This window comes from Pundamilia nyererei, unplaced genomic scaffold (genome assembly GCF_000239375.1).
Source record: "Pundamilia nyererei isolate P.nyererei 1_Seehausen unplaced genomic scaffold, PunNye1.0 scaffold00065, whole genome shotgun sequence".
NCBI lineage: Eukaryota > Metazoa > Chordata > Actinopteri > Cichliformes > Cichlidae > Pundamilia > Pundamilia nyererei.
Window position 1 is genome coordinate 3069913 of NW_005187466.1, and position 14609 is coordinate 3084521.

Genomic DNA, 14609 nt, shown 5'->3' on the forward strand with positions numbered 1-14609 from the left:
TCTGGTGCAAATTACTGACCTCTGTCATCATTTTAAGTGGGGGAACTTGCACAATCGGTGGCTGACTAAATACTTTTTTGCCCCACTGTATTCTCCCACTTTATATTTTGATAATGGTAGGCGGCGTCTGTCTAACACATCAATCCAAAATCTCCCATAGGTGTTCAGCTGGGTTGAGTTCTAGTGACTGTGAAGTGACTCACATCCATTTCATACACATCAAACCACTGAACCATAAACCCCTAGTGTCTTGTGGATAGGTTCGTTGTCAGCTTGTGCAGGATCACTGCCGTCAGCACAGAAATATGTCATCATAAATTTGACCACTCAGAACAACTTTGTATTGATCTGTATTTATCGTGTTCCCTAAGGAGGTAAGTGGACCAATCCATGCTAACTAAATACTGCCCAAAGCATAACTGCTACACAATATCTTCATTGTAGAGAGTCAACAGTTCAGGTTTTTACTTTGTTGTGGTGTAGAGGTATTTAATACAAAATATGTAGATTCCTGTTAAAAGTCCATCTGTGAGACTCACCTTTACTGGAAATAACTTGCACTAAGTTGAAGTAATTGTTTCCTGTATGACTTCATTAGTCTCTCATGTCATTGTGGGACAAATTTGATATTGTTGATATATTCTATTTTTTTTTTTAGTTAATTGAGGTTTGCAGATATTCGTTAATGCTGAACCCTCCATGATGGCTGTTAGTCAGGAGGTAGGACAGGTCATATACTAAAATGAAGGATGGTAGGTTTGATCCCTGGTTGCACCAGTCTGCTAGAGTATCCTTGAATGAGTTACTGAACACTGAGTTGCTCTTGATGAGTTCATCGGAATATGAATGTAAGACAGAAAACACTAAGATGTAGAAAAAAATGGTTGTATGAATGTGCGTTTGAATGAGACATGCTGTATACAGAGCTTTGAGTGTTCAAACAGGCTAGAAAGGTACTACATAAGAACAACTCCACTTATCTATCCTAAGCACTGCCACATTTTAGATTGTTGTCTGGACTTTGACTGAGCCATTGCCCATTGTGGATTTCATGACTGCAAGTTGTCCAAGTCCTTTGGTTTCAAAACAAGTCCAAATCAGTATCCCTCCACTACTGTGCTTGACAGCTGGCATGAGGTGTTTGTACTATATGTTGTGTTTGTTTTTTTGCCAAATGTGGATTAGGAACTTTATGGTCACACATCTCCACTTTGATCTCAAGTTTCCAAAAAACATTGTTACAAAAGCCATTTGGCTTAAACCACAAACTTAAGCTGCTGCTGTGTTCTTTTTTAGAGAGGAGAGCTTTATCTTGGCAAACATTCCAAACAAGACATGCTTTCTACAAGTCCTTAACATTTAATATGTTAACTGAGGCCGGTAGCATCTGAGATGCAGCTCTTAGGTTTTTTTGCAATTTCTCTGAGCATTTCTTGATCTGACCTTGCGGTAAATTTACAGGCACATCCATTCCTGGGGAGGCTGCATGTGTTAGAATATGCCTGAATGCTAGCTAAACCAGCAAACTGCTAAAACTGTTCAAATCTATTTGATAAGTAGCACCTGTCTTTTAATTCCCATGTAAGCAGTAAGGGTGTACTTTGTTTTCACATTACTCTATGCAGTCCAGTCAAAACATTGCATGACTGTATGTGTGAAGGGAAACATGGATTAGACTGTTGATTTAGGTTGCAGGTTGCAGCAAATGCCACACTATCTGTGGTAATTTTGCGTGCATATATTTCCAAGCACTACTTTCATAATTTCTTTAAAAACTTTGCATTGCTTCAACACAGTCCACCAAAACCTGTGTGTGGTTGCTATGCTGTTGTCAGACAAATTCCTATCTCTTATCCACTTAAATAGAATTTCTATATCAGAATAGAAACTGGCAAAGAAGTAAATAGCATAAAAAATATGGATTGCAGCGTTTAGTAGCTCTAGGAAAAGTGTTACATCAAACCAGCCAGGTAGGTACAACAGTCTCATTATAACAACAGCCACACTCAGAAGATCCCATTAAGTATGTCACAGCCGTCACGTTGAGTTGGCTGCTGACTACCTTACAAGTTGAATAAATCAATTATTCAGGAAGCCTCCTCTTTAATACCGGCATCTACTATGGTTCAGTGGCTTAAGGGGGCTTTGCAGACATTGCAAGTTTTGAGAAAGACCTAAGATTTACATTAACCAGCTCATACAAAGTCAGCCAGACAGTCAAAGAAAGGACAAGTTTGAGATTACAGGTTTATCAGTCAATGATTGTTCTACATCCAGATGTGACTGAAATACTCAGCACTGAAAATAAAAAACAAATAAACAAATAAAAATAGTGTATCTGAAATTGTGTTATTGTTAACAATCCATTGATTATGAAACCAACATTTTGTAGAATATTTATATAGTAATATGGCCATTGCAGTGCAAATAAAATCAATTCACCCTTGCAAATAACGAAAATCAGATTAGTGCTACATTTTCAATTACCTCTGTTACCTCTTTGGATTTGCAGTTGACTCACATGTGTCATATATGAATTTGAAGAAAAAAAATCAGCCTTTCATAATCTCAAATTAGTGATGCTGTCTTGAATTTATGTTATGCAACTCCATACCTATTCTTAGACAGCTGTTACCTTACATAGCCTTCAGTCCTCCTCATCTGTTCCTGACAGACTACAAAGTTAGTGAGCTGTGATTAGTTCTGTTGGCTGTTAGTTGTGTGTTTCCAGCCAATGAACATGAAAAGAAGCACCAAACCGCCAAGGCCCACAGATGACAAGTGTAGTGATTAAGTCATTAGCTGCGTGAGTGCAGACATATGCAGCAGGCCCATTTGAGATGGATGGAATATCTTTGAAATCATTTTCTATTGTATATTTAACTGACAGATGGTGTGGAAACATGCTGACAGTCACAAGGACTAAACCTTTTAAATGGAAGAAAAAAAACACTATAAAAATACATGCATGCACATATGATCCCAAATATACTGTTGCTACTTTAGCTCTGGGGATTTTTGTTGGTACATGAGGAATTTGCCCTGTGCTTTCAGCAATTGAATGCCTCCACCATATATTTATATACACACCATATAGCTTTCATGCAGCAAAAACACATCCAACTCATTGGAGCATGGAAAAACTATGTCTTGTAGTGTCTGTCACTCGGATGTTAGCAGCAGATTCTTTGATTGCTGCAAGTAGTAGGACAAGACCTCAATGGACTGGGTGTGACAGACTAATTTATGGATTTTATTAAGTCTGAATACACTTGGTCAAGCCACTCCTAAGCCGATTTTTTTATAATGGCGAAGCACTTTATCCTGTAACCACCTTCGCCGTGAGTAAATGTGCTTGCCATGTAATGTTTGGGTGAATGGTCTGTCCACATGAATACCCTGACAACTAGATTTCCAAACAGTGAATGGTATTGTAAAGACATGCTCAATATTGTGGTTAATCTGGGTAACACGTGTGCTTGCACACAGATTTAGAAAAAAGCATAATACTAGCATACTTTTAGATGCCAGGATGAATGCCAGTATTTATACCACTGTGGATCATATATCATCATGCTGTGCATTATAAGTAATGAAAATAAGCACAGAACCAACACATATCACACTCACTCTTTGTGTTTTTGAACCCTTTGATGCTGTGTTCAGTTAGCTGAATACTGGCAGGCTCAAATGGGACTGCACATGGTTAGTGCCAACAACTGCTGGCCTGGCAACGTTTCTGTGCCAAGCTTCATTATCAGAGTTAGAGACAAAGTAGAAGAGCCAACAGCTGTATTAGTCTGTGTGAAGAGGAAATATTTGACTTCTAATGGGTTGAAGCTGTCCTCTTGTTAAGGACTTAAAAAGCTTCTTATCTGCAAACAGAGGAGTATCTAATACAGCAACAAATCTTGTGGTAGTTTTACAGTGATTTGACAAAGAAAAAAAATCCATAGCAAACATTTTGAATATTATATTCAAAATGTTTGAGTGGAAAGTAGAATCCTGTACACCCTCATCCTCTAGGATCTGCTATAGAAAATCTATCTACAATAACTATTCTTGGTTAATCACCAAACTTTTCAGATCAGTTGAGATGAGGATTCAAATACCATGTGAAACAAAAATTAATATCAATGCACATAAAACAGATGGAAATTCCAGCTTATCAGTGGATTTCTTCCTACTGCAGTTTCTGATACTTTTGGTCATTCAAGGGTAAAGCAATAATATGCATGGATATAGTTTCAGTAAAAAATGCTATGAAATACCAGTGATGTGATATATATGCAACTGTACCACGAATATATAGGGTGGGAAAAAGTTTCCTTCACATGTCACTTTTGTTGACCCTCCACTTTTCCATTGCCTTATATAATTTTTTCTAATTTGACACTTTGTTTTCAGCATTGGACAGACATTTACCTCTCATGGAACCCAGACAGCTACCCTGGGGTTCAGAATCTCCGTTTCCCTTCAAATCTAGTGTGGGTCCCAGATATTCTTCTGTACAACAGGTATGTTACATTCTCATCTTTTTGAGTTGGTCTTATCAGGCTAGTGATTGGGTCACTTCATTGCTTTCCAGTAACTTTTGTTCATTTATTTTACTGATTAGAACCATGCTCATCTAGCAGATCCAACTATAAGTTAATATGTAGATCTTCTAATACCATTAGAAGAACATGCCTTGCTCAAATGGCTTTTAACTATTTCAACCGGAAACAGAAAAAAATCTTCTTTAACAAACAAACAAACAAAAAACTATTCTGACTTTTGACAACTTAAAACTGAATACAATTTGATATAAACCTTTTCCATCATCAGTCATAAAGGACTGAGAAAAGGAAATTGTGTTTTTGGAGCTTGCAGAAGCCAAAACTTGAAAGCCATCTTCTGGCTAAAATGTCAATCTGAAGGGTAAAAAACACAATTTTGAAATGACAGCAAATCAATAATCATGACTAGAATTTGTTAGTCCAATTTTGGTAATTAGCAATTTATTTTACCATGTTAAAATACTTATTCATCAATTAATTGGCTACAACAGTAATATAAAAAGCTTACAAACTATTTCAGACCAAATTAAGTAAAACATTTCATAATGTCTTTTCAAACGTAGTTTCTCAGGCAATAGTTGCTAAATTTACCCATTATATAATTTGCAGTCCATGGGCATGACAACTTACACAGTTCTTGGTATTTCACAATTTTGTATTTAAAATTGTTCACATGGTAAAGTGTAGTGAATTAGAGTGGGTATTTAATAAAGTGTACTGACTTTAAGCAAATGATAAGGACAGGCAACCCACATTACAAAACCTCCACTTTGCTGTTAATTACATCATACTGCCCACTAGAATAATCAACACTGTTTCCTCAAATTGATTTTTACCATTTAATTTTTCATTAGATTTCATTATATATTTTGGTTTTTACATTTTCTCTCTTTCGCCATTCTTCTTCTATGTAGAAAAATATGCTTTCTTTTGTGAATAGACACAACACTACACTACATTGCCATGTATCTGTGTATCCAAAAACACAGCAGAATGAAAGATTCTATAGATGAAATATCACTCTGCTTACAGTATCATTTAATTAAATGATCGAGCCAATTCCCTCTTTGGGGAATAAACCATAACTCCTTTTAGGCTTTGCATCTGTTTCCAGTAACAGCATAGGACTCTGACTACTGAAAGCACTGTGCCAAGTGGGTAAAATTGCCAGTGCTTTGGCTAGTTTGAAAACTAATAACGATTCAAGCTTCAGAAGAATAGAGAGAATTTAATCTATATTCTGTACTACCTTTATTTATTTGGAGAATTCTTCTCTTCTCTTAATTCCATGTTTTAGGCCCTGTCACCATGGTTGTAGACGAGGTTCAATTCAATAATGAACCACAGGCTCTTGGAAACATCCATCTGAACAAGCTCATTTCTTCCTTTATCAAAGAATTGGGCTTTAATAGCACAAAGGGGAAATAATCTGTCTCTTGAACACTGGCTCACTGGCTTCTCTGATACAGAGGTCAATAGAACAGAACCTCTTTTCTTTCAGCATATTTGGCTGGACATGAGGCTCCTGTGCTCATTGTCCTGCTTGGCTAGATTGAAGAAATACAAAGCGCTTGGGCTGCTTTCACAATGTCGTCTAGATCTGGTCAGATTTAAGAAGAATTCAAGCACCTCACATTACTGCCAGTGACTGACTTGATCATTTTCCAGAGTCCTTTGCATTTTGACCTTTTCTGTGGCACCAGTGTTGTCCTCAAACATAACCTGATTTTAGACTTTTATAACATATACTGACAGCTGCCTACACAGTAAACAAATAACACAGAACATTTACCCTTTTGCAAAACAGCTGTGACATAATAAAAATCAACAGCAACAGCAACACCCAGTGTGCCTCTGTGGGGCACATCAATCATGATTTTGTCTACAAGCATTTGCTGAGAAAAATAGATAAATAAATAAAGTCAACAAAAAGTGAAATAATATTCACTTCAGAGAAGAATTTGGTAGGTGTCTTGAAACACTTAAAATTCCTTTGAAAATTGCAGTAAAATATTTTAGGAGTTGCAACAGCATAGACAATTTTAGGAAGTTTTTTATTTATTTATTTTTTTTATTTTTTTTATTGGCCATAGTAAGTAATCGTTACAGTTTAAACTGCAAAGTGGAAGACAGTTCTAGTTCTTACTTAAGGATGTCCACTTGCTAAACATTAATCAAAGAAATGTGCAAGGCAAGGCCACTTGAGGAAACGCTGAAGTGGTATTTATATAGTGCTCCAGTTTATGTGACTAAAACAGACAGCTATGTAATTGTGGATCATTATTAACCTGTCAAAACAGATGATATTAAACAGGGCATCAGCGCTTCACTTAACTCCTTGCAACAATACACTGCTTCTTGCTTACAAAGAAGTAGACTTGCGATGGGAAAAAGACAACAGGACACAAGACAGAGGTAGATTTGACTCCTGATGTTTCTTTTTCAGCTTCTTTAAGTTGATTAAATATTCTTTCATAAGGGAGAGATAGGGAAACAGTAAAACCGTAACTATGACTGAGTGAGAGAGAATGAGTGAGAAAGAGGGATGGAAGCAAGAGCTCTGGGTGTCTACAAGGGATGATACAGAACATTAAGCGGCTTACAGTAGGGATAACTGATAATGATCAATATGCTCCTGACAGAGACCTAGATTGTAAATGACATTCTTCATGGATTCAACATAAATCTGGAGTAAAATCATTTACTCTTATTTTTATGAATCAAGAAAGCAAGCATGAGAGGAGATTAAAATTATGAGAAGATGTAGTTTTACAAATCCCTAATGGGAAACTAGGTCAGTGCAGTGGCAAGGCTTTAGCACACACATTTTTTTTTTAAATTCAAAGTGACAGGACCACCCTCATTCCACCCACACCAAATCTCGACATTAAACCTCTATCCCCCATGTCAGAGAGATTTACCACTTCACTGCTAAGGGTTAGTAGGTAATGGGCATTGCAGGTTTTGGTTGCATAGGGAACAATCTAATGTATTTACCAACTTGTCAGATGTCAATTATTGGTATCCTTCACTCCCAGAAGGAATCACATCAAATGATCTTTTCAAAATTAAGATACTTTTAGGCCAGGATCTGCCCACTTTGTGTCACAAATGTTTACTGTCTTTACTACTATGCCCCTTAAACACAACATGAAAGCCATGGGAATCAGGACTGTTGGGCCAGCTGACAATAAGCTACAATGGTATACACTGGAGCCAGCTGAGGTGGTTCGGGCATCTGACAAGGATGCCTCCTGGGTGAGGTGTTCCGGGCATGTCCCACCGGGAGAAGGCCCCGGGGCAGACCCAGGACACGCTGGAGAGATTATATCTCTCGGCTGGCCTGGGAACGCCTTGGTGTTCCCCCGGATAAGCTGGAGGAGATGGCTGGGGAGAGGGAGGTCTGGGCCTCTCTGCCCCCACGACCCGGCCTTGGATAAAGCAGATGAAGATGGATGGATGGATGGTGTACATAGACCTTAAGTCAATCTTCAGACCATTCAGCCCTTTGTGCAAAAAATAAATTCTTATTTATTTATTTTATCACAGACAGCATGATGATGATGGCAGCGTAAAGTGCGCTCCTTCCCAAGTGGTGGACTCTAATGCAAGTGCACATTTCTAGTAGATTATATTCTGGATTGTGGATATTCAGAAATGCTACAAGTTCCAAGTCTTTAGCCATGGTTGACACTTCACTTGACCTTTCTTTCATCTGACCCTGGTCAGAGTAAAACCTGGATCAAGCATCTTTGCTTTGGTCCCATCAGCCTCACATCAGCCCCTAAGATTTACAAAGTCTAAGCCCAGGTCAACCATGCTCATGTTCAACCCTCAAGGTAAGTCTGGGACTATGAAGTCTGACTGGCAATGTAGAATGTCTCCTCTCTGGTGGGGAAGACGCAGCAGACAGTATAGGAAGTGAAAAGATACCAATGATCATATTCCTTCTACTGGTGTAGAGGTGTTTAGTTGGACTTTTATCTGAGAGAACAAAAAGGGTAAACCCTATGCAGTTGCACTTCTCAAAAAGGGTGATTATTTTTTTATGCCTATGAAGCAAAAACCAGTTCAAAGAATTTCATCTTATTGGAGTCTCTGAGTGGGACATTAAGGATTCCTGGCTCAGGACTTGTATCAGATACTGTTTGATCATAAGGTAGTTCATACAGCAACACCTTAGGACAAAGATCAGTGGATTGACTTTGATATTATTTCAGAGAATGTGCATTTTAATGTACCACTTTCTGTATCCTGGATAGTCTTTTTCTGTTTCTTTTTTCTAAAGAAAGTTAGTGACTTTGACTTAGTCAAGAATTTTTGAAAACTAGGTCCAAAAAGTAGGGACAGTTGTAATTTTGTATTTGCTTGTGTCAGCACATAAACAAATCAATAATCTCCTCACATGAATAAAATATGAATACAATGACAATTCCTCTCTGTCAAAGACATGGATTTGAATATTTCATCATTTATAGAATCTGGAAAGCTTGAATACAAAAAGACTAAGCTTTCTACTTTTCTCATGTAAAAAGTATAGACCATTTATCTGTAAAGAAGCATTACTTTTTTATATTATAGCTAGTTATCTAAAAGATAAATTGCTGACACACACTACAACAGTGTTTGACAAGAATGATATGTCAGTCCAGACCGTGTCATTGCATTTCTCCACTGACTATTGAAACCAGACTTCATATTCTATACTGCTATGTGAGAAACATATTTAAAGTTACAGTGCAGTAATGACCAATTTAATTTAAGTAATACTTTACTTCCATTTATGATTTATACATTTTCTTTTTCACGTTTAATACTGGGATATTACACTTTTGGAATTATTTATTGCTATAAAGTAAAGTTTTTGAAGAATCCCATTAAGAAAAAACTCAATAAAAAGTCAATTGGGATTTAAGACATATTGTAGTTTCCATGTGATCTTTTATTAATATGTGATCTAATTAAATGCGGTTAAAGTTATACATCAAGGAGTCATTAATGCCTGGGTCTCTGTGTGCTGTACATTATTCAAGTCATTGTCTTTAATATTAAACATTTATATTGGCATTTTGAGAGAGGGTTTAGTAAATGAAAAATGAAATGTTTTTATTTCAATTTTTAATGCTTTAATTTGTCCATGTGAGGTAGATGTATTCCGGATACCATTACAAGGCTAAATGCTAAGATCATCTATTCTAGGCAATGGATGAGAGCTACTCTGAAATATTCTCACAGTCTCTGTCTTCCACCCTTTAAGTGAAATAAATGATTAGATATAAATTATGGATGTAGCATTGTAAATCTGCATCCATTAAAGCTTTGTCCTGTTACACGTCTTCTGGATTCAGTCCCAGAAACTTTACTAAAATCTATGCTCCACCCACAAAGCAAAAAGCTTGTCAGAAGAATTTGAAATGTTGTTTAAATGTTCCTCACTCTCCAGTTGCATATAGTCTCATGCTACAAGCAGTAAATATTTACTAATGGAAAATAACAGTGCAGTTCGAACTGTTGTCTGAGTTGCATTAACATTCATTCATCCTTTAAAATGAGATATATTGAGTTGCTAGTGCACCTCATTCAGTTTTCCTTTTTAAGAGGTCACAGCATACTGAAATATGTGAATTAAATATTATACTTGTTATGAATACATGGATAAATAGGTATAATTGTATGCCATTTACCGGTTCATTACTTTTGCAAGGAGGCTGTTTTCAGTCCATATGCTTTGTCCATTTGGTAGTTTTCCCCCTTCTTTTCCATCTCATTATCCAGCATAAACAAAACTCAAAAGTGTTTACAACCGTGATAGGGTATACTTATACACAGGAGGCTTTGAGCTAAATGATAAAATGATATGCTAATTACTCATGATGACCGTGCTAACATACTCAGATGCTTGGCAATTTAGTTTAGTTCTTTCCGTTTGATGACCTCATTGACAAGTTTTGACATCTGACAAGTATATTTCAATCAAGATGTGTTTTAATGAGTAAACAGATTTTTTTCAAGCTAATCCCTACCCAACCATTCACTTCCACTTATCCTTTCCAGGGTCGAGGGGGGCGCTGGAGCATATCCCAGCTGTCATATGGCGAGAGGCGGGGTACACCCTGGACAGGTCGCCAGTCTGTCGCAGGGCTAACACATAGAGACACAGACAACCATTCGCACTCACATTCACTCACAGATTCACACCTATGGGCAATTTAGATTGACCAATTAACCTATCCCCACTACCTGCATGTTTTTGGACTGTGGGAGGAAGCCGGAGTACCCGGAGAGAACCCACGCAAACACGGGGAGAACATCCAAACTCCACACAGAAAGACCCCGGCCTGATGGTGGAATTGAACTCAGGACCTTCTTGCTGTGCGGCAACAGTGCTAACCACCGTGCCACTGTGCCTACTTCAGTAGGTCTGAATTATAACAGAACCAGAAATTACTTGGTCCTAAACCAAAGTACACAATTTCAGACATTTCAGTTTCAGTCTAGAATTTATTAAAAGCTACACTTTTTTTATATTTTTCACATGCTTACTTTTACAACAATGAATAGAGGTCACTGTTGCTCGCACAGTGAAATTGGCTTCAAAGAACATGCTTCACCAAAAAGTCATAGTGATTGCTTTGATTACTCACAGTTGCCTGTGATTTTGCATGTTTGACCTCAAATACTTGGTAACTACTAGCTGAGGGACAGTAACACTTGAGTTTTACTACAACTGAGAGATTAGTTGCACAAGTCTGTCACTTCCATGGTTATTCCACTGGTCATTGACCAGTCTCTGCACCTGCAACTGTTTTCCTAGTGACACCCTCCATCAACCTCCATCATCCACTTGCAACCTGCCAGTTCCCAGATGGGTCCTGACCAGTCTGTAGAGCTGTATGACTGGGGCATTATTAATTTTATCCCACATTGCAACCATAATTGTTAAGACACCTAGAATGAATGAAGTTAATGTCACATACTAATCTCAACATAATATGAGTCAGTGGTAGCTCACTATCTAACAGTGGCATGGTTTAATTTGACTGTTAGATGTTAATTAGTTGTTGGTATATTAAACTGTCAGTGTAGAAGACTTTATTATTAGCATGTGTGTTGTCAGAAGCTCAATAGATACAATTTCAGCATGACACAATCAAATCAGCCTAACAAAGCAAAAGTATTCTTCAACTGACTTCTCAGATACTCTTCTGGTTATTTTTACTCTCTGAAAGAAACATTAATCAGTTTTTGTGTTCCAGAGATTTTGAGCATGCGAAATAGATAATCCCTGGTCTGCTTGAAGGACGTCTTGGTAACAGACGACCGTGTTTATTTAACATGATGAGCAAAATTAAACACACTCTGTCTGGATCTTCACTAATCCCCCTTGTCTCTGCCTTCTGTCACCTTCATTTACCACTTGATGTTTTTTTGTCTATCTTTACTTTTGTAGTTGACTCTGACTCAGCTTAATAACTTCTATTCTCTTCTTTCTGTGTGTTTTTCTCTTCCATTTAATTGTTATGATAAAATGCCCCATTTAACTACTCTTGTCCCCCTATAGTGCTGATGAGAGGTTTGATGCCACGTTCCATACAAATGTGCTGGTCAATGCTTCAGGAGCTTGTCAGTACATTCCACCAGGTGAGACATCCCAGATATTTCTATATTCTTACACTACCGTCCCACACTACTCCCAACATGCTAAATCCAAATTGTCATCATCTTAGGGACATCATTATCTCAACATCATCATTACTGTTATCACTGCCATCAACACCCTTCTCATTCTCACCTCACTGTTCTGGTGAACAATCTCTATTCAGATTCCCAAGACAATGTCATTTTACAATCACTGAACATTAGAGACTGTTTCCACTTCCTCCACATACCAAAGTTGTTCCATTTGATATAGATCTAGTGACTTGGGGGGCCATGGAAGATCAGTGAACTCACTTTCTTGTTCACAAAGACAGAATTGGATTGCTGTCTTGCATTGTTTTACTGCAACAGCCATTGGAAGATGGTAAATTATGGGTATAAGAAATATATGGTCAGCAAAAATATTCAGACTATAGCATGCAGACATACAAGTTCAAGTTTGCAGAGAAAACTGTTATACCACTACAACCAACTTGGATTATTAACACAAGCTAGCTCTAGCCTCAGCATTGTCTTCTTGGCTGACAGGAGAAGAGCGCATCATGGTCTTCCACTTATTATGCTTTCTAAAGGGCTTACCATCATCTTTCTGTCAGCTTTAACTAGTGTCACCATTCTCTTTTAGTCTTTTACATGCACTTTTCTGTTTGCAGAACTGCTGCTCACTGAGCAATTTTTGTAAACTCTGGAGATTGTTCTGGTGAAAATCTCAGGAGATCAGCAATTTCAGACTCACTCAAACTACCCTGCCTGGCATCAGCAAAGATGCCATGGCCACTGAACTCAAATACTCCACCCCCCCACCCCCACCCCATCTAATGTTTGATATAACACTAACTAAAGCTCTGGATCTGTTTCTAGATCAGTATTTTTTGAATCGCAAAGCTGATGTTTATTTGTATTCTAAAAGAATATCAGTGCCTATAATAAATGGTTTGGAATATACTAGATTTTAGTATCAGAGAAGCATTTATTTAAAGTATGTTTAAGTAAAAATTGTCATGTAGAAGTAACTTTTTATTATTTTAAAAATAAATATTTACATAAAAAAACTGATTGGTTTCTAAAAGTAATTTATCTGCAGGTATCTTGAAGAGTACCTGCTACATCGACGTTCGGTGGTTCCCGTTTGATATTCAGAAGTGTGACCTGAAATTTGGTTCCTGGACCCACAATGGTTGGTTGCTGGATCTCCAGATGATGGAAGTCGATGTCTCTACATATATACCCAATGGGGAGTGGGACCTTGTTGGTAAGAACGAAAACAAAATGTCATGCATAGATGCTGAATAAGAAAGACCCTGATAAGACTCTCACTGAGATTCAGCATTAACTATGTGAAACATCCAATCAGTGTCACACACAGCAGGTGTTTCAGCTGTGTTTCTTTCTTTGTAAGATGCCACTCTCTTAGTCAATCAGTCCACAACGAAGGGGTCTTTAGATGGGGTGAATAATGCAGCTTCTATTTACTATAGTACTAAATAAATCTTCAACAAATTCTGTTTCTGACAGCATTTCTGTACAATACAGGTGATGCTAATTTCAAATACTGATCACAACAGGTAGGCAAAGCTAAAAATAAAATCCATCAGAAGTAGTTAAAAAGAACTCTCTCAGTTCATACCTTCAAGCCTTTCAGAAGCATCTAGGAAAGGACTCCAGCATTTTGCCTACAGTTAGGGTTAGGGTTGATGACTCAAATGGATAAAGCATATCAAAAAACATGGAAAGTTGCCCATCAAAGTGCCGTTTAAAATCATCCTCCTAACTTTATCCCTCATCCTATCAATATTTTTACCGTATATATATTCCACTGCTTGTGTCTCCATATGGAAATAAAGAACTCATCCAGGTTTGGGTGTTAATCGGAGGCCAATGGAATAATTTCCAGACACAAACTGACTAACACACAGAGTTGGTGCACCCAGCTGGCTGGGGGAATAGATGGGGGGTTGTGAGTGTGTGTGGTGACAGCTGGCCTAGGGATGGTTCACTTAATTCAGGCACAGCCAGGCAGCTAGCTGGCCAAGAACACACACTGTCCTGGTGCCTTAGAACATGCCCATGTTCATGCAAGAGTGCAAACACACACTCAAAAGCAAGCAGACACGCATTGTTTCACTGTCTCAGGGGGTAACTCATTAAATTAAGCCATTCCTGAGCCCATTAACCTAATCTGAACTATCACAACTGAATGCCTTACCCCCACCCTTCACCTATTTATAACCTTTACCCTAAAACCAACTCTTATCCCCAAAAAGCAGTCTGGACCCTTCGGGACTGCACTTTTAAGTCTCTAGGGTGACACACGTTCCCATGGGTTAGTGTTCTGTCAGGTTAAAGTCCCTAAAGGGAATGGAGGACATGACCCCATACAAGTGAGCGCAC

The 14609-nt window shown here is 37.9% G+C and overlaps 1 protein-coding gene across 1 annotated transcript in view; it reads left to right on the forward strand.

The window, feature by feature from the left end:
• LOC102212722 (neuronal acetylcholine receptor subunit alpha-7-like) overlaps positions 1–14609 on the forward strand; it is a 40019-nt gene that overhangs the window by 18974 nt on the left and 6436 nt on the right. The window contains exons 4-6 of the mRNA XM_005735854.1: positions 4408–4517; positions 12121–12200; positions 13303–13470. Of these exons, the coding sequence (XP_005735911.1) occupies positions 4408–4517; positions 12121–12200; positions 13303–13470 (358 nt within the window). The remainder of the gene's footprint in view (positions 1–4407; positions 4518–12120; positions 12201–13302; positions 13471–14609) is intronic.